This window comes from Toxotes jaculatrix, chromosome 18 (genome assembly GCF_017976425.1).
Source record: "Toxotes jaculatrix isolate fToxJac2 chromosome 18, fToxJac2.pri, whole genome shotgun sequence".
Classification (NCBI taxonomy): Eukaryota; Metazoa; Chordata; class Actinopteri; family Toxotidae; genus Toxotes; species Toxotes jaculatrix.
This window is the reverse complement of record NC_054411.1, coordinates 4,277,464-4,297,964: the sequence shown is the minus strand read 5'-3', so window position 1 is coordinate 4,297,964 and position 20,501 is coordinate 4,277,464. Positions and strand designations below refer to the sequence as shown.

At 44.6% G+C, this 20,501-nt stretch overlaps 1 protein-coding gene across 4 annotated transcripts; it reads left to right on the top strand.

Moving 5' to 3' along the window:
• The first annotated feature begins 753 nt into the window (after window positions 1–753).
• svilc (supervillin c) lies at window positions 754–20,423 on the top strand. Of its 4 annotated transcripts, XM_041062520.1 has the most exons (33): window positions 754–891; window positions 3,768–4,212; window positions 5,183–5,332; window positions 5,472–5,648; window positions 6,156–6,190; window positions 7,460–7,521; window positions 8,549–8,694; window positions 9,019–9,247; window positions 9,430–9,989; window positions 10,253–10,376; window positions 11,676–11,723; window positions 11,852–11,914; window positions 12,585–12,659; window positions 12,757–12,859; window positions 12,980–13,033; window positions 13,115–13,147; window positions 13,244–13,442; window positions 13,863–14,029; window positions 14,119–14,241; window positions 14,341–14,477; window positions 14,578–14,725; window positions 14,923–15,068; window positions 15,204–15,379; window positions 15,986–16,443; window positions 16,605–16,747; window positions 17,028–17,130; window positions 17,248–17,455; window positions 17,546–17,679; window positions 17,768–17,923; window positions 18,360–18,503; window positions 18,605–18,717; window positions 18,825–18,980; window positions 19,204–20,423. In XM_041062520.1, exons 2-33 carry the CDS (start codon window positions 3,932–3,934, stop codon window positions 19,291–19,293), a joined length of 4,941 nt encoding a protein of 1,646 aa, XP_040918454.1. In that variant the 5' UTR covers window positions 754–891; window positions 3,768–3,931; the 3' UTR covers window positions 19,294–20,423. The 4 variants fall into 4 exon arrangements, with proteins under 4 accessions (XP_040918454.1, XP_040918457.1, XP_040918456.1 ...); XM_041062523.1 differs by lacking the exon at window positions 5,183–5,332; XM_041062522.1 differs by lacking the exon at window positions 11,852–11,914.
• The last annotated feature ends 78 nt before the right edge of the window (window positions 20,424–20,501 follow it).

Sequence of the window (20,501 nt, the reverse complement as noted above, 5' to 3'; positions counted from 1 at the left end):
TTGAACAGATGGGGGCGGTGCTGAAACATCTCCTACACCACGAGGGGAGGACCCGTTACACAGTGTGATGTAATGTTTAAGAGCTCATACTTTCACAGATAGCTGCAAAACTGCAATACAGTAAAACGACGGAGGGAATTAAAAGTATTTTAATTAGCAGTCTAAAGAGTTAGTTCAACCAAATTCAAATAAATAAATAAATAATAAAGTAAAATAAACACTTTTTAATGATTGAAGGACAGAATGAAGAGAGAATTATTAGTTAGCATTTAATTTAGTTTGAGGATTGTAGGCATCATTTGATTTCTAATAGCTTCAAAACAAATCTATTAGTGATTGTCGATGAACTGAAAAAGCTGTTGGACCTCAGTTAGTCCCCAGGTAATCATGGCCATCTATTTATTATTGTCCTGTCATCACTGCAAGCACAGGACACATGAAAGCACATCAAATACAAAGATCCATCTGCGTTATAGAGAGTGGCAGATAATACACCAACTTAAAGCCCACGAGCCTTTAGCCAGTGTTATGTCACCACATTTGACATTTGGCCTCATTTAATAACAAAATGCAAACTTGCCAAAACTGTTGCCACTTGTTGATGTAACCTCTCAGGAGGTTTTTATCCTCCCCTCCTGTGGACGCTACAACGCTGCCATAAGAGCTCAGCTCAACGAGAGCCGCGTGTCAGGGTTGCCGCTCATTCCTGTGGACAGTGGATGGAGCGTCCCCGTTTGTTCCATCTATTTATACTCTCCCCCCTTAATACGGAGAGCCCCCCACAGCTGCGATTGTGACTACATTTGGAGCGACAGTCCGTGGTGAAGGGCCAGTGGGGAGGGGACCGCCGGGCTGAGGACTCATGCCCACTTCACGCTGCGCGCAGTGCACGTAAGTAGACGCGCAACTTCTTTTTACATTCACTGTAAATAAAAACGAAATTTCAGCTGCTAAATCATCGAGTGTCAGCCAGGACCGAGGTATGGATTTGTTACCTTAAGTCGCTGATTACGGTCACTCATTTGTTGGTGTTTGCTCTGTCTGAAGTTCGGGCTGTGCATTGGACATGAAGTGGTGTGGTTGTAGTGGTCAGTCACTTTGTGAGAAAAAAAGTTTGATAGAGTATGGTATAAAAATATTTAAAGGCAGAGACGATTTGGCAGGTTGATGTTTTCCCATGTCAGACCGTGTTTTACGCACGAATTACGCATGAAGGAAATGCAAGGATGTCATCTTACTACAAGAATTTGTGAATATTTGTCAGTTTAGTTGTGACTTTTACCGACTTTGTGAATCCTTTACAATTTTGCTCACTATGTATTACTGTGAATAAGTCAAACTGACTCGTTATCAAGTGCTTTACTAAACAAATGCCCTTTGTTGTCAAAGTGTCTGGACCTTGAAAAAGCTGCGCCACGACATATTCTAACCACTACGAATTTTCCCATAATAGGAGTTGGCTATTTTGGATGCTGGGTTGATACGTGTTGGACACATAAATGTAATTTAGTATAATGTAAAAACTGCCAACAGACCGATCACCTGTTAATGTGCCACATCCCGCTGGAAGCTGATGAGTGGATTATGGTGCTTGCATGAAGAGAAAGCTGCTCTTCCTCGCGGCCCTCCAGCCACATGCCTCTACTGCAGAGATCAAGGCGTAACATTGACTGGAGTTTCTGATGTCAGTTCCACACATCCCTGTCTTACTCCATGGATAATGCACATCATGGTTTGTTGTGCTACATGCCGTCTGGGGTATGTAGGAAAGGCCTCTGAGAACTCGTCCTTGTTTTATGGTTCTCCATGGGGGCCTTTGGTGCAATCAGTCAGGACAGGTGTAATTGATCGGAAGCTTATTCTTGGCCAGTCTTTTAATCTGGTTTACTGTGCTTCCACTGGACACGGAGGTCTTCTTGTTATGTAGCATCTAATATTTTGGCACTTTGAGTGAAGTCATTCCAGCAGAAAACTATCGATTAGCCTGTAAAAAAAAAAAAAAAAAGCCAATACAGGTTTATAATGGTGTGTCGAAAGTGCTGTTGGAGAGTGTGAGGGAGTCCTGCGTGGAAGATTTGAATTTCATCAATTAATAGTATTTTATTTCGCCTTCTTTGAATATTATAGCATTGTTGAAGTTTCAGATCAGCTCTCTGACGGGAGGTAGAGCGTGGGTCCTGTGCGCTCATCCGCAGGCTTTATTTCAGAGCCGGTGTCAACTGTCGCTGGATTAGAAGCCCATGATCTCCGCTGAGCCTCGATGGCAGTCTCCCCTCCAATCGAAAATCCTCCAGCTTGTCACATGACTTTTGCTCTTCACACAACTGTGGCCACTGTCAACTTTTACTCACGTTCCGTTCAGCAAAAACATAAAGCAGTGAGGCGTCAGTGAGACTGGGGATGCTTGAGCGTTGCTCTCCGTGGGTCGGGACAGGGAGGTGAGTCCTCCCGTTCTCGTTTGGTGGATTGTTTTTGACCGAAGCACTTGTACAAGCGTTATGAGGCACCGACACAAATATACAAGAACGCAGAGCTTGTTGTCTCATATAGGGATCACTGCATCTTACTGTTCAGCCTATTAAAGCTCTCTGTGCCACGGGCCTTTGGGCTTTGCACTTTCCTATTGACAACGTCTCCAAATGTGGTTTTCACTTTATTTGGCATCCGGATAATTTGGGTGTTTCTGACAGATCAAAGGCAGATCTGACCACAAGTTGTAAAGGAATTTTACATTTATTCTGAATATAGTATTTAATATACATCTAGTTTGTCTAATAACTCTTACTTTCATGTCTGACAGTCTAATAGTTGCAGTAAAATAAACATAAAAGTTGCATCTTTTACTTTGTGAACTTTACTCCCACCACAGCCACTGCGCCCTGCAGCTGATCTATCTGCTGTACTAAGTCCATGGCTCACGTCTCTTTTGTTCTGGCTCCATTGTGATTCCTGCATCAGGAATGCTGACATCCACAGTTTTGGGAAGCACACAGACACATATGCAAACACACATTTATGTTTGTACACACTTGCGAGCACACATATGCACTCAAGCCTTTGCCAGCCTGGCTGATGGTTAGCTGCCTGTCTTTCAATACAGATTGTGTCATATTGGTACTATTTATATGTGTTTTGTTAGTGTTGTTTATGCCCTTCCAGGTAACCATGTAGTCAGCAGGGACTTTTTTTGGCTTATCCATGTGGGCATGTTTCCTGGTAACATGTCACAATTCAGATAATTCATTAAATGCGTACCTAAACAAATTAGAAATACAGCTGACTTCATTTGGCTTCTGTTTTTTATAAGATAACATGCTCTGTATTGGCATACAACAGTCAAACTGGTTGTGCAGCTTGTTAGATAACATTTGAATGAGAGAACAGTGACTTGTTCAGCTAAAGTTACTCCCACGGTTGTGGAAAAGACCAGCAGACCTGCAGTGTCAGTGCGCTGAAGGCCTGGACCCAGAGTGGAGCTGAGCCGCGGAGGTGTTGAGTTTCAGTGCAAGGGGAGATTCCTGCATGGCACCGCAGCCTGGTACAGGTCATCTTACATGGACTCAAGCAAGAGAGAGGAGAGAGACTTAAATGAAAGGTGTACTTTTAGAAAAACTGGTTCAGATGTATAAGAATTTAAGATATATGTGGGCAACAGCTCACTGATGTTCTCGTGGACAGCTGAGGGACAGATAGGTGATGTGCATTTGCTGTGACAGTCACAAATGGACATTTCTTACTTACTTTTTGTTTCCTTTTTCATCGTACAGGAGAAGCAACTCACTCGCTGATGTACAAATTGGTTTGCAACCTCTGATTGATGGACTGTATGAGCACACCTAAGACAGAGGTCTTTAGGTCTGATGGAATCTGAATTTTATGGGAAAGAAAGAACAACCCTTCTGCTTCCCATTCCTGAATCCTTCTAAGGGACATGGACGCCATGGAGAACCCAGTCCTGGAGCCCAGAGCAGAGCGGATCGCTCGTTATAAGGCTGAGAGGAGACGAGAACTGGCCGAACGTTATGGCAATATGGAGGAGCTGCCTTCCAAGTGGGTGAGGAGGGATGGGAAAGAGGTGCATGACCTGGCAACCCAAGCCCACAGCGGGACACTGAACTCAGATGGCCTGAGTGAAAGCGTTAATGGCAGGACGCGAGGGATTACAAATGGATTAGAAGTAGACACTCCTGCAGAGTCCAACTACCTGGGAAGGTGAGTCATGTCTAGAGTGAGTGGGTGAATAGGAACCAGTGGCGTAATGCAAGAATCATAGGGCTCGTTGTTATTTTTTGCTTTAAAATAATTTATATTATACACAGTTTATCCATGGTGAATATTATTCATAGCTCTGGCAGCTGGAAGAACAGCTTTTAAATTTTAACAACTTTTAAAAGCGGTGTAAAGAAAACCAATGAGAGTTCACTGCCACCAATAGTTAATAGAGTTGTTATTGGGTAATTCTACAGTGTAGTTAGTGAATGTGTCTGTGTGACTTCATGGTCCTGAGCATGGATGTGGAAGGGAGCTGGTGCTTTGGGCTTAATTTGTCCAAACACCAATAAAGCATCATGCCTTCTTCATAACCCTGGTGACGGCTGTCACCAGGTATCGTCACAATGGATGTAGTCGGTGTTCTTGGTGACTTCTAATTGCCGTGTGTAGTTTCGTATTAAGTGAGGATCTGAAGTGATCTGACCTAAGAGAGGTTTTCATCGTAAATCCCACCCATTCAGTAACCCAAGTGGTGCTACCAGTTTTTAAACTTGGTCGGCTTCTTACCAGCGACCTTTCAGCACCACCAGATCCTTGACTTCACCAGTTGCTCTGCGGCCTTTGTTGCTAATAAAAACTGAGCTGTCTAAATCAGTTGGTCCCAGCAGGGAGTTTTAAAGCCAGTCCAATTCTTCCCTTGCATTTGAGAGTTGGTACTCTCCCAGCTTGACACTTTGACCATCATGACATGTGGTCTGGGTGCATTTGAGCTGGCACTGACTGGCCACTTCTTTACTCTCAGAAAAAAAGGTACAGCATTGCACCTTTCACATCTGAAGAGGTTTTTTTTTTTAAAAACATTTGATGGAAAGGTTCAAGATTGTACTTTCTTTTTTTGAGACCTGTCCTAAAACCAATGGTCCCCACTCCTACATCCTTACCTCCTTCCCCTCACTCCCACCCCCTCCAGGCAGGGTTCCCAGGACTCTGCCAGCATATTGAGTGGGGAGGGGCACCCTGTTGGACTCGATGCCCCACAGCTCCACACTCGGGTGTCTGTAGGCCAGTTGAGAAGTGCCCTTCTGCAGCAGACGGGGAGCGGAGTGCAGCCCGAGAAAGTGTAGGGTCACCTGCATGTGTGTGATCCAGACTGTCAGTCTCAGACTGTGTACCTCTGTGACAATATTTGTCTTCGCCTCAACATCTTCTTCCCTTTCCTCCTCCTCCTCCTCCTCCTGCTCTCTGCGCGTGGACACCAGCTGCCCTGATGCCGGGCGAGCCACGTCCTCTCTGGACCTGGCTGTGAAGCCGGGCTCTGAGGGGGGCCGGCGACGCACCCGGCGCTACCTCCCTGGCGGGTCAGGTGGCGGTCGCAAGACCAGCGAACGCTTCAGGACACAGCCGATCACGGCCAATGAGATGGAGGAGAGCAGCGGGTAGGGGCTGTTTGTTGTGGGCATGGTGCAAGCTCTGCACATGAGGCACCTGGTTTGTTTTCCCCCAGAGAAGATGCTGTTTGCAGTGACATTATTTGCAGTGTTCTGTTGGCATGAGAGTATCCTCAGCAAAACCACTCTACTGTGGACAAATTAGCAGACTTAACTGCTGGCACATCATAATTTATTACATGCTAGCCTCCAGTTTACCATTTTTAGGGAACACTAATCTTGATGTTTCTTTTAGTTTGTGCACTTTACATAAAAGCCCACGGGTGGTGTGGTTTGCATGTGTTTATCCTTCCTCATGTCCTCTTTACCCAGCATGCAAATATGACACAGTATCTTGACTGTTGGAGCTGCATGCTGAAGCACAAAGACGTGTATTGTGAGCTCAAAGCAGGAGCTGAAAGAGAACCCTCAGGATCTGGAGATTAACGTCCACGTCCCCTCCCTGTTCATACTCCACCTGGTGACCTCATCTTTTTCCTCTTTTAACTCTTCCAGGCTGTTGGACGCAGAGGAAGACGAGAACTGTAAAGGTAAATCTTCCCGTCTAGCTTGGATCATTCAGCTATTTTACTGTGTTTAGAGAAAAACAGCTTAGCTTTTGTCTATTATGCTGGTACACAGACCCCCTGACCTGTGACACAGAGAGAGACAAGGTCACAGTCGCATAGTTAATGTCACCACTGACACTAAAAACAATAATATAAACACAGATGGCAGGAGGGAAAAAGTTATGTCTAATGTTTTATGTGAGATATAAAGTCCAACAGTGGGGACATAAACATCTGAATAACATGTAACATTCTCCTCACATGTTGCGTTCAAAACAAATATTTGGCGTGTGCGTCCGACCTGCACAGTTGCCTCCATAAACTCATTTAATAGCCCACGACATAAATCAGGTTGTATTTTTAGGCTCACAATGTTTAATCTCCTCAGCGATGACAGATTTATGTCTCCACAAAACCATGTGAGCGCTGCTAAGTCAGTCCCAGCCTTTACCACACCACAAAAAGATCGCAAGCAAGTGTTTACAAAGATTTACTTACAGAGAATTTACACCACAACTACGGAAACAAGTTGCTTATGTAAATCTAGTTTTTATTTATTTTATTTTTTTTGCCATTTATTTTATTGCCATTTATTGTCAGTAGGTTTTTTGTGTATCTTCTGCCATCCACTACTACAGTATATAGGCAAACTTTTGTGGCAGTTTGATTTTAATTTCTTACAAAAGCCATCCATAATTCATGTTTTTTTTTTTTCAACAAACTCAGTGATGAGGTTTGCTTTCCACCTTCCTGGTAGTTTCTCCAGGTCAGAGATATTATTTTGGTGTTTCTGTATGACAGGTGTGACAGGGCTCATCTCATTGTATCCTGATAGAAAGCTTGATGGCTCTGTATCCCAGTGATCTACAGCCTTGCTCCCATTACCTGTTCTGATTAGGCTAAAGTGCACACAGCGTTCACTTATCAACATGTCAGGTTAGGGGATAAGAAGTGCTTCTCTTCAGAGATGGTGTCTTACTGTGTATTTCAGACAAGAAATCTACATTTTGATGTGAAACCATACTCAAGAACTGCCCTTTACTAAATGTACTTAGTTACTTTCCCCCACTTTTGGTTTAGTTTGGTGCTACTGACTGTGATAAGCTGAAGTCTCTGTCAGGCACTTCAGAGTTTATTTCAAAGCCTGTTTGATCATCAGCACCTGTCTGAAAAATTTCACAAACCGTTTGTGTTTATTCATTTTTGAAATCTTTGTGACATGACGATTTACGTCTTTTTTTCCTCTCACAGCTGATGTGAAAACAGACGACAGAGCCAAAATGAGCGTGGCAGCCAAGATGTCTTTGTTTAAAGTAAGTCCGTGTTAGTCTCTGCACTGAAACAGGATCCTTATTGCTGTTCGTGACCTGCTTATTTTCTCTGATGAGTGCTGTCTGTCTTGTCACCTGCTGCTAAAAACGATTCAGTTCATGGCTGTTCTCTTCACTCTAATGTGATGGAGACATGCTGTCGTTTAGAGTCACAGCAGAATAATTAAAAGTATTAAAAGAAAGCCTGCTGGATTTAAAGCTTATACTATGGTAGTTGAGAAATATATTAAACAGCTAAAGAGAAAGCCTCTTCTTTCACCGGCAGTCACCTCAGCTGCTCACCTTACAGTCTGAAACGCATGGTGAGCTAGCGCTGAGCACGCAGAACACAACCTGATCATGTTGAGGGAGTATGAATGGTCAAACAGGTGCTGTCCCTGGATGCACAGTTCGGTTTGATGCTGCACTGTCTCTCTCTCTCTGTGCTTATTAATAGAAGGACGCTAAACACGTATCTGAAGCAATCCTGAAGCCATTCGAGTCAGAGCAGAAGATGAAACACACTGTGGGATTTTTTCCCCCCCTGAACAGTTACAATCTCCTTTCCTACATTTCAGCTCCTGCACAGTTTTAGTCATGAAGCACCAGGTGAAAATGTGCCAGACACTGTCTTGCCATTAACAACCATAGCAGCTGTGTTATAATTAGCCTGCTGCTGTGCGGAGGCAGGCGGGGAGGTAACTGAAGCCGGCACAGCTCTGGTTACACTGTGACCTGTTGGGCTGGCATTAAATCCAAGTAGCCAAGACTCTCCACCTTACAGCTAGCTGCTTTATTCACCAGCTATCCGACCCGCCACCCCCCCTCCCTCCCTCCCTCTGTCCATACAAATAGAACAGGAGACATCAGGAGAGGGAGTTTTCACTGCCATTTTGGTGGTCGCTCTTATTACTTATTTAGCTGCTGGAGAGTGTTGATTGAGGCCGCTATTTGACCTGAATGTTGGGGTCCACCTGTGGCAAATGGATGCCATGTGTCGATATTAACGTCCTCTCTGCCTCCTCTGTAGGAGCTGGAGAAGTCTGCAGCCCCCGAGGCCCCGGGCTTTCAGAAGCCTCGACAGGGCACTGCCTGTCATGAACGCAGGGTGCGACGTGGCAACGACCATCGCTTCCTCACTCAGCCAATCACCTGTGAGGAAATTGTGGCTATCAGGTGGGCCATGTGGAAGCCTGGTGGTCATATTACAGAGATGTAGCGTGATGTAGTCTATTCATCAGTGGTAGGAATACACGTACATATGGAAATCCCATGAGACCAAAATCTTAAAAACAGGCCACAATATATAGTTTAGAAAGTTTCAAACTAGAGTGAAGTCTGGGACTATTTTCAGTTGTGGATTAATACACATTTTTTGTGGGATTTGTTGACAATAAGTAAAATGGCTGGGACTGACTTTGCAGTGCTCCACTGCTCACATGGTTTTGTGGAGATGTAAGTCTGTCATACAGTTTTATGTGATTCAATTTTTCCCTGCAGTGCTCCCAAACCAGAACTTCCAGTGGAGTCCCAGTCCGTGCAAGCGGAGTCGGTGGAAGATGGCGATGAGAGCTGCAGGCTGAGCATGAGCGAGAAGCTGGCCCTCTTCAACAAACTGTCTCTGCCGGGGAGGCAGGGGGCCGGTCATCCTGATGGGCCCCCAGAGAGGCGAAGGCAGAAGGGGGCTCGGTACCGCACACAGCCCATCACTGTGGAGGAGGTCAGCCTGGTGAGTAGGAAGAACCAAGTCAGTAAAATCAAGTCAAAATCTATTTATTTCACTATTTTCACTCAAAAGAAAAGAACATGAAAGACAGTACTTTTACAGAAATGAGGACAGTTACGGTTTTTAAGTTCAACTCTAAAGATAATGCACATTTTAAATATTTATCTTTATCTCTCTCCGTTCAGCTCCAGAAAGGCCCCGTACAGCTTCCTGCCTTCTGTTTGTCCCCTCATCTGTCCGACAGACAGCAGGCCTCGTCTGTCAACCTTAAACCCAGTGAGGTGCGTCTTTCTCAGCCAAGACCGGACACTGAGCACAGTCCGGCCCAGCAGGGCCTGCAGCGCTACGACTCTGAGCCTGGCTTGAGAGGAATCCTGAAGAAGAGTCGCTCTGGAGGCTCGGAAAGGAGCTGGATGGAGGGCAGTCACACGGATAGCCATGAACAGAACGGTGGAGGCTGTGGAGAAGCAGTGATACAGGGGAGGACAGAGGGAACAGAGAGGCAAGAAATTGTCTCAGCACCGCGGAGAGAGAGATGTGAGGCTTCAGGCGTAGAAGAAGGCTCACTGACTGCTGCTCCCTGGAGGCAGAGGGCCCGAAACAGGAGGGAAACCATCGCCTGCACACCGATAAGGGCCTTGTCTGAGCAGGACACTCCTCAGGAGGAGAGGTCCTGTCAGGCCAAACCACAGGACCAGTCGGCCTCCTCTGTGGAATGCAGCTCAGACACTACCAGGGGAGTCCTGTAAGTGATGAACATTAGGTGAAAATTGTACTTTGCTCTGATTCGAATACTTTTTAAAGTATGCATGAAAGTGCTTTGATGATGATTCTGCGAAAACACTGAATATTTGTGGCTAAAAAAAAGATCAGATTTCCGGTCTTCAGTACAAACATTAGCCATTCAGCAGTTTTAGGATGAAAACTAAAGTTATTTTATTGTATTTATGTGTTATGCTCTGTGGTTTATATTATATATATACTGTATATATGTGATCTGTCTAAAAGGCAACAGGGTGAGGAAGGGACTGCGAGGAAGCTCAGTGAAGAAACCACGGGACGTGTTCAGGTTACACTTGTGGACGGCGCTTCTAAACCGCAGGAGACAGCCAACACCACCAGCAGTAGTACGGTACGAAACAAAGTTATGTTGCACTATTACTGTGAAGGTCTGTGATGTCTTCAGTGTGTACAATGAGAATCTCAGTGGACAGAATCACAGCCGCAGAATCACAGCCTGTGCACTCTGTTAACGGTAGCTCTTTGGAATTGCCATCATTTTGTCCCTCCATAATCTCTAATCCTCTTGGAGTCCGGTTTGGACTGTGGGTTTCAGACTGTCAGCAGAGAGGGATAAAGTTTAATGGTCAGCAGGGGGTTTACAGTGCAGCAGCAGAGTCAACACAGCAAGAAGCATCCATCTTTAACCTTTTAAAATACATCGACACACCCCCGGGTGTGGCCTCTGTAGAGCTACTTTAGGTGTGTTTTGGTTTGATCTGGTCTCAGTCCTTACATAATCTTGACAAATCGTATATTGTTTGAAAGCCTCAAGTCTCCTGTTTCTACCTGTGTAAAGCATTTTAGAATCCCCATATCACAGATCCCAACATCAAATTGTTTTCCACACAAACGGTGCTAGTACAGGCCTTATGTTCCCTTTTCGATGCCAAAAAATAGGTGCAGCCAGTGATGGCTTTTTCTCAACGCTTCAGTTGCGCTTCAACGCTTCAACGCTGCTATATATCTGGCTTGGCACCTAATTATATGGCAGCGCCTGAAAACCAAATGAACACGGACACCTCACATCAGCACATGACTGATATCAAGGACATTACGCTTGACTTAACAGTATACTAGAAATTATATTAGACACAAAAATCTCATAAATGTTTGTTATGTGCAAGAATCCATGATTCGTCCACAAATAAAATTCCCTGTTGCAGTTTGAGGTGAGTGGGTTCACTCTTCCTCCCATCCTCGAGCCCAGAACGAGAAAAGGCCTGTGGTTAGATCTGGGTATTTGTCATGCCAGTGAAACCAGATATAGCATCTCTTAGCAACAGCACTCTGGATTCGGTATGTGCTAAATGTCTTGAGATCAGACTTGAGTCACTGGGGAATATATCCAGGCTAGTTAGTGTTTATGTCCTGAGATGAGTTTGACTGTCTCACAGCGTGATGTGGAATGTAAACAGACTGATTATTCTGGTGGTTAAATGTTGACCCTTTCATGACCTTTTCATCTTAGCTGTCGTATAGCGTCAGTATGTGTGTGTACATGTCTGTGCGTGTGTGAGTTTTAATCTTCTTTACTTATTCTGTTCATTTCTGTTTTAGTTCTAAACTTCTAGCAAAATTTTAATTTGTTTTGTGGTGTTTTTTTTAATTACCCATCCCTTTGTTTTCCCTCATACTGCCCTCCCTGTAGGAGGAGACAGAAAACCTTCCTGTTGGAAGCGTCAACCCTCAGTGTTGGGTAAGCCTTTAAACAATGCTTTGAATTGCATAGATCCATCTACATCTCCATCATGCAAACGTAGATCTTTAGACTAATTTTTAAAATAGCTTTAGCTGCTCTCTCTCCTAATTCCTCCTCTCTCCCAGGAACCCGTCTTTGCCTCTGTCTATTCTAGCAGTACGCCCCAATATATCATGTGTTTCAATCAGGTAACTGTGTGGGCCCGTGCATGGCAGATTAACTGTGGGGTTTTTGGTTTGCAGTGTTTTGGATGCAGTGGAAAGTTTTTGTCATCGCACAGATGCAGGTGGATGTGATTTTTACAGCTGACGTGTGAAGTTTCACTCACACTAACGAGTCAACTCTGGTGCTTTTTCTGAAGCGAGACATCGCAGCTCTCATTTCACAGCTGCCATGTTGTTTCTGTTAATTCCCTGCTCTGATTGTCTTTGTTCTCCTGCACTAGTGGTTACCAAACCTTTTTTTCTATTATGCCCCTTGTTTTTGGAAATCAAAAATCATGTCTCACAGCTACACCCCAAATTCCTGATTTGATTTTTAACAACCTGTAACAAAAGCAAACCTGGTGTTTGTTAAGCCAAGCAGAGGAGACACAGATCAAGTAAAATATTAACAACCAGTTAGTATCAATAAAAATGTAGTAATAGTAGTTTTAAAGTTTTTCTTCTCCTATGTGTTAAAAGAAAAATGTCCTTCACGTGTTGTTTTGATGAATGAATTTTGTTTTTTTTTTTATAGCCTGGCTAACACCTGAGCTGAATCCGAATCCTGAATCCGATTCTTGCACGCCTCATTCATGTCTGAAAAACTCACCTGTTTCCTTACTATCCCTGTTTTCTGTTCTCACTCTGTCCTCAGACAAATCTGTCCTTTGAGGCACAAGAAGTCTCCACTCCTACCCAGACCCTGATTCAGCCTCAGTGGAGACAAAAGGTTTTGATTTCATTATCTTTTCTAATTTTTTTATAATCAATGATCTACATGAGAGCTCACCTGGATCTTAACAGATATTATTTCTCTGGCTGTGCAGGGTAAGGGTGTTGAGGATGAACCGTTTCAGACGGACAGAGCCGAGGAAATGAATGCGCAGCGGGAAAGAAAAGAGCCGGAGACTGGACGCATGGCCAAGAGAGGTGAGTATAATCGCCCTGCTTTACTTTCTCTCGCTTTACTCTCGTAATCTCTGCATCTCTGCATCGCCCTTATTAGGTTTATGTCTCTGACTCTGGCCGTTTGTCTTTACCACCTGTTAGGTCTTGGATATCCAGAATCAGACATAAATGAAGATCCAACATGTACATATGAAGGTTAGAACAACATCATTTCAGCAATACTAACGTGTTTCCTGTTTGTTTCTCTCTGAACTGCTTGTTCTGTTGGCTCCACAGAGATCTCCCCGCAGTCTGTGATGGAGTTTGAAGGTAAGATATAAACAGCCTGTGGTCCATCATATAAAGATTCATTAATGTAATTAAAGTCTTATGGATTATCACGCTTTCATGTCTGTCCCCTGCCAGCTCCGCAGAGCTCTGCACTCTCTGCGCCTCCACAAGAGGTGAAGGAGGAGGCGCCCGTGGACGAATCCATCACGTTTGATGGAGGTTCCTACAGCGATCGGTCGCCTCCCTCAACCGGTGCCCCACCGCCCTGCGGAGATGTTGCTGCCACAGAGAGTGAGCGGGACCTGGATGTCCTCTGCCAGACCAACACACCCATGTAAGACTGATTTTTTTTACCACAGACTGTGACAGCATTAGCTTTTGCAGTGGCTGTGTTATAAATATCTTAAATATTGAGGGATGTGTTAGAGGATGTCCTCTGCCTCTGTGCAGTAATGCAGCCATCTGCTGGTGACAATAATTTGGGGGTTGAGAAAAACACTTCTCTAGGTTTCTGAATGGCACATTTTTTTAAATTATAGGAATAAAAACAAAATGAAAACAAAAAAGATCGAAGCACCAGAATTTAGCTTTTTCACCAGCCCTGTTTACAGTGACCTCACTGTTTTAATTTAATTTATGGTAAATACATAATCATTTACTTTTATTCATAGCAGCCAACTGACTCCACATGGAGGTGGGGAAACTGGTGACAATATAATGTCTGTGAAAACCTTTATTTGTTGTGTGTGTGCAGACTGACTTCAGCAGTAGCAGAGCACAGACGGTCGGTGCGTCCATCCCGTCGGACTCAGGGCTCCAGAAACCCTCTGAGGGCTCTCGCTGCCAGAGAGGACATCAGGCAGGACTACATGGGAGAGAGAGTCAACACAGCTGCTGAGGAAAGGATCCAGGCAGAGAAGAGTGAGTCGAATTTTGTGTTTTCCTTCCGTTTATTTTGTCTTCTTTTTTGTTCCTCAGGTCTCTCATCTTGTGTCTGTTCTTTTCCACAGAGTCTAAGAACTCTGTGGCAGATTCACATCCTGCCAGATCAGAGGACTTTATCCTGTCCTCAGATGCTGCATCTACCAAGTCTTATCCTCCCTTCAGCAGCCTGATGCTCATTCACATCAAAGGTCAGAAACTACTTGTTTTTTGTGTCTGTGTGTGTGTGTGTCTGTGTGATGATCTGTTTGTGTTCCGGTGTTTATATTAACTGTTGCCTGTGGTGACAGGTAGGCGGCATGTCCAAGTCCGTCTGGTGGAGCCCTCAGTGCGGTCCCTGAACAGTGGAGACTGCTTCCTGCTGGTCACTCCGGAGCATTGCATCCTGTGGAGTGGAGAGTTTTCCAACGAACAAGAGAAAGCCAAGGTACCAACAAGACAGTAGCAGTAACGTTGTGTGCGTAAAATTACAGGGTGCCAGGGTATAATCGGTGCACAGAGCGAGACTTGTATTCTTTGTGTTTCAGGCCTCAGAGCTGGCGTCGTTCATCCAGACTCAGAGGGACCTCGGCTGTCAGGCCTCCCAGGTCGTCCATCTGGAGGAGGGGCTGAACTCTGACAGCGGTGTGGCTGCGGACTTCTGGAACCTTCTAGGAGGAAGGACACAGTACAGAGGTTAGAGGTCAAATTGTCTAAAAGTACCACTCAGAAAATAGATTGTGTGAATCTACTGCAGCAACACTGCAGTGAAACACATTACAAAAAAAAAAAAAAGTGATGAAACTCAGAGTGATGATAGAAAGTGAAAGATCTGGTGGATCTGTGTACATATGGACTGTCCAGCGTGGTTTTCTGTTTACTTCTGCCTACAGGAGCTGGTGCACCAGAGGAGGATGAGCTCTATGAGCGCGGCGTGGTGGAGTCCAACTGTGTGTACAGGCTGGTGGAGAACAGACTGGTGCCTCATGAACAAGCCTGGGCCTCCATCCCCACCATCTCCCTGCTGGGCTCCGCCGAGGTCTGAGTTTCAATTCTCCTGTTGCCTGATGATGTTTGTGAAAGGTTTGTGCTGTTTCTCAAATGTAGAATTGTATTGTAAAATTCATTAATTGCCTGGATGTGCCTCTGTGTTTGTGTGTGTGTGTGTGTCCAGGCCCTGGTGTTTGACTTCGGCAGTGAGGTGTACCTGTGGCATGGACAGGATGTTTCCTGCAGCAGGAGAAATGTTGCTCTTCAGCTGACTCACCAGGTGTGGGTCGGCGCTTATGACTACAGCAACTGTCGAGTCAACCCACTGGATCCCACACAGTGCAACCCCAGCATACAGCTGTAAGTCCACACTGCAGGCGATGAAACAAGTAGAGCTTTTAGTCAGTACTTCACAATGAAAAAAAACAGTCGATACCAGAGATAGCAGAGAATGACTGTAAGTACTCACCACATGTATTGAGCATTTCTGTGCACACAGTAAAGCCAAAGTGACGGTTAAGTTTACAGTGCATGCAGCAAAACCCCATAAGTCTGCTGTGAATCTTTAGTGCATGTGGTAAAACCAGAACAAATGGCTTGTAATTCCGCAGTGCACAGGGAGAAACCCCAGCATTCTGCAGTGTGTTCACTTGACATGCTGTAAAATCCCAGCATGCTGTTGTGAGTTCTTTCCACACAGTGAATCTCGGGAGAGTGCAGCTGGTGAACAACAGTTAGGCTGAAATTCAATCAAGTGGACATAAAACCCGCTTTACAAGAGTAACTCTGTGAGACTGCAGCCCACCGTGCAAGCATACATTCACACTGAGAGCCAACAAGTTTACTATGCTGCGGCGGCACACTTGACAAACAGATAAACTACGCGGCTGAAAAAAGTATGTGGACACTTCCCCAGACTGCTTGGTTTCAGGTCATGTGTTCACGCACCTTTCCTTCTGTTCTCAGGAGGGGGGAGGGTCGTCCCAGCTGGGCGCTGTTCGGCGTAATGTCAGAGCACAATGAGACGGTTCTGTTCAGAGAGAAGTTCAAGGACTGGACGGACGGGACTGGAGGCAGCGAGGAAGCTGCTTCAGTCTCTCCACAGTCCGTCCCAGTTCAGCTTTCCCAGTCCGTCTGCCCAGCATCAGATCCCCTGAGCCCCTGTGATGCTAAGGCCCTAGTGTCGGGGCAGACGCTGGAAGGAGACGGTTTGGTCCACAACGTGTTGGATGGGGTCGATGTCCAGAGGGGTCACGGTGTCATCACCCTGGATGAAGGACGTCAGATGGAGCTGAAAACGGTTGCGGTTTACACCTGGCATGTCCAGGAGTTTGATGACAGTGAAGTCCCTGTGGAGAGCACAGGACAGCTTCATGAGGGAGACTCCTACGTCATCCGCTGGACGTACAGCATCAATACAGTTGGTTAGTAACAAGATACCCAAGCTTCACACTCATTACTTTTAATTTCTTGTCATTCTTGATGACATGCAGGAGGAATTGTAGCTTATTCCATAGTTTTAGTCAGATTTGGACCAAATAAATGCCTGAAATATAAAGCTAAAGATTCTTCTCCACCTACACAGATAAGATAAGCAGTTCGGATGATTGTCACGGACAAAAAGAAAACACTGCCTTCTTCCTGTGGCGGGGCCGTCACTCCAGCGTCAGTGGACGTGACACTGCTGCTTTCCTGTCCATCGGGATGACCAACCATGAGGAGGCACAGGTAAGTGCATGGCTTTTAAAATGAATCATCTGTACATGCACACAACTGCATGTGTATTGTATAAAAGTACAATGTTGTTCATTTATTATGAAGTTCAATACATTCTATATATTTATTTCACTATATTTCTGATTAAAACTTTAAAAAAGTAATAATACTATAATAAATAGACTACATTTTGTGCTTTTTCCATTATTGAGTTACAGGAGCTCGGACAATATACACTTTCCATTGTCATTTTTGTACTACAGCTGTTGTGTTTCTTGTGTTGTTCCTTAAGGTGATTGTACCTCAGGGAAAAGAACCTCCCTGCTTCCTGCAGCTTTTCCAGGGAGGCCTGGTCATTCATAAGGGCAAGCGAGAGGAGGCCTCCACTAACGCAGGTGCAGTAACTTCACATTGTTTTTAGGGAAAGTTTTCCCTCTTCCTGTTTTACTTGTTCATATTTTGAAATGTGATTTTTATTTCTTCTTTTTCTTTTTTTTTTTTTTTTTTTGTAGCTGAGTGGCGTCTGTTCTGTGTTCGAGGGGAGCTGCCAGAGGAGGGATCTCTGTTAGAGGTGGATTGCTGCTGTGCAGGTCTGCGCTCCAGGGGCTCAGTTGTCCTGCTGAACATCCAGCAGGGGGTGCTGTACCTCTGGAATGGTTGTAAAGCCCAGGCCAGCACCAGAGAGGTCAGCAAGAGGGCAGTGGAGCGTCTCACTCAAATGTAAGTTGCATATACTGGGTGGGCTTTTAAAAGATTGTAGAATCCAGTTATGTTCTTAACATTTGTGGTGTGTGTTTGTTTGTGTATTAGGTGCCCACCAGAGCTGGGCCTCAGCAAAAGCAGTCCTGTGAAGGTGCAGGTTGTAGAAGAAGGTTCAGAGCCCGCAGACTTCTGGACAGCGCTGGGACAGATGGACAGGAAGGCCTATGACTGCATGCTGCAAGGTAGAAAACAAGGTGTAATTTAGTTCTCTTCACTCAGGGCACTTCTCTCCGCTTTCAGTAAAATAATTACATGTCTGTCTCTTGACAGATCCAGGAAAGTATAACTTTACGCCTCGTCTCTTCCATCTGAGCGCCTCCTCCGGGAGCTTCCAGGGTGAAGAGCTGCAGAGTCCGAGCCGGCTGCCGGGGCTCGTGATGGCAATGCCCTTTGTCCAGGAGAGCCTGTACTCTGTACCACAACCAGGTGAGAGCAGACACAAAACCTAACCACAACACACAAAACCTTGTTTTTTTTCTCTTCAATTCAACAAAATTATGTTTAAAAAAAAAAAAAAAATCCTTGTTTAGAAAGCAAGTTTGTAAAATTTGTTTTCAGCCATATCTTCATGACTTTCATTAACAAAGGATGTTTTCTCATGGAGATGGTTCTGTTATTATCACATGACCCAAAAATGAAATTTTGAAATATAAATAAATTATAAATATATAAGGTATTAAATATTTTAAGACTTCAATGTCAAAAACTTATTTATCACACTTTCCCTTTGCCCTGTTCTTATCTATGTCCTTTTCTGTGTCCTTTTTTTCTTGCTGCCAAAACACAAACATCCCACGGGAACATCAAAGTCCAACTTAATCTAAACTAATTTAATTCCACTTATTGTCTAATGTTTCCTCAGCCTTGTTTTTGCTTGACAACCGTCTGGAGGTCTACCTATGGCAGAGGGGTCAGCCTGAGCAGACAGAGAGCTCAGCTTCGGCCTGGAGCCGCTGGCACAGTGAGAGGAGGTGTGCCATGCAGACGGCGCTGCAGTACTGCAAAGGTAGCAAGGGGGGAATTAGTTCGACAGGGATGGTTTGGAAATGAAAGCTCTGCCTGACACTTGATGAGTATAAAAATGTACTGTTTTGCTCTGCATCCCAGAGATGAACCCCAGACGCCCACCTCACAGTTACCTCATCCTTGAGGGGTCTGAACCTCTCACCTTCACTAATGTCTTCCCCCGCTGGGAGAGAAGCCTGGGACCCCACACACAGGTACAAGCATGCAGTTATTTATTATTTTAAATGTATCTTAAAATGATCACTGGGTAAATGGGATCCTTCTGCTTTGGGTTTGCTTGACGTGTGCTGGCTCCTGTCAGGGCGACACAGGGAGGGTGAAGCTGACCTTGGTGCAGGACGCCCTGGCCCAGCTCATGAAGACCCAGTATCCTCTGGAGGAGCTGCTGCGGAGCCCCTTACCTGAAGGAGTAGACCCCCAGCACCTGGAGGTCTACCTGTCTGACCAGGACTTCCAGGTAAACTGATGGACTTGCAGCATCAGCAGCATGCAGTGACGTCTTTCAACCAGCAGGCTGCAGTGTTCACCAGATTTTGCAAATAAAAATGATTCTCTCATGTTTATAATTTTGATGTTAAGCCCTGAGAGGAAGTTTAGACTAAACTCAACATTTATATGCTATTTATGATTTTTTTTTTCATTGTTTAAGCCTTAAATAAATCTTTACAATTGTGTTTCAGACTATTTTGGAAATGAAGAGAGATGAATACGCCTCTCTCCCGAGCTGGAAGCAAATGGATCTGAAGAAAAGCAAAGGGCTGCTTTGCTAGACAGCGAGAATATGTGGAGGCTGACTGACGCTCCTGTAGCAGGGACTTCCTCCTCCACCGAGCAGGGGAGTTGGCAGGGGGATATCACCACCACGTTGTTGCACAAAGGACTACTCAGAACGTAATAAAAAGAAGAAAAAAATATTCACTTTTATTTATGTCAGATTAGTATGGTGTGTGGACTTTTTATTGGACATGGATTTTTCTGTTGCTCTTGTCCAGAGCAAAAAAAAACAAAACACATTTTGCTATGACACTTCATTTTATCTGTACAAATCAATGAAAGATAAAAAGAAAAGGCGTGTGGGAGTAAAAAGACCACAGTAACAAACTGTGGGACAAGGATAAGAAAACAAAGAAGTGCTTACAAAAAAAATCAATGCTAATAAACAATGTAAACAAAGAGAAAAAAAAGGCTAACCACTTTCTAAATGTTTCCTCCACGATCGATACCCTTCTATCAAAACATCTCTGCACGTTCAGAGCAACAGTTTTTGCCTCAGTTCGATTTTGATCAGCAGAACTGCTGCTTTTCTTCCCTACTTAATGATGATAATGATTGTCTCCTGAATCTTAAAACAAGCGTGTCTGACTCCCTAATCTACAATGTGTATTTAACAGTTGTATGTCACACAATGTACTGATGTGTTCATTTGTCTGCCAGCCCTTTGTGTACAAAGGTTTGTGCCATTTGTATTGTAGCCAGAGCCCGTGTGTTCACTGTGGCTGTGGGTAATGCCTTATTAGGGCTCCTTGGGGATTCACTATTAGCTATGCATGAGGGAACAGGTAGACATGCTCCAATAACATCCCTCTGGCCCAAAACAGCACGCTAATTCTGCTTCACCTCAATCAACACACTGTTCAAAACATCCTCATAACACGTCAAAGCACAAAGACACACTGTAACTCTCAGTACAGTGTGAAACTCAATGTTTTCCGACAGGAAAAAAATCAACTGTACCACGAACTGATGTACCGAGCACCTCTGGGCCTGCTTTGATATTTGTATCTGTGTCTTATCCCTGGTCACATGTCGATAGAAACAGCAGATCCAGTGGAATCTGACAGCAGATTTTCATCTTCAACTTTTTGGGGTCTGAATTAAAGGACTAGTGTTTCTTTTTTGACTCACTGTCTTGCTCTGACTTTTTGAAATCAGACAGGGGAAAAAGCCATGATAACAAACCGTGGCACTAAACTAAAGT

Bases quoted from the DNA above. Each gene is read 5' to 3' on its own strand.
- svilc (XM_041062520.1), top strand. From the start codon at position 3,932: ATGGACGCCATGGAGAACCCAGTCCTGGAGCCCAGAGCAGAGCGGATC. The intron at 10,377-11,675 runs GTACGAAACAAA...CCCTCCCTGTAG, and splicing joins ACACCACCAGCAGTAGTACG to GAGGAGACAGAAAACCTTCC. The intron at 18,718-18,824 runs GTACAAGCATGC...GGCTCCTGTCAG, and splicing joins GCCTGGGACCCCACACACAG to GGCGACACAGGGAGGGTGAA.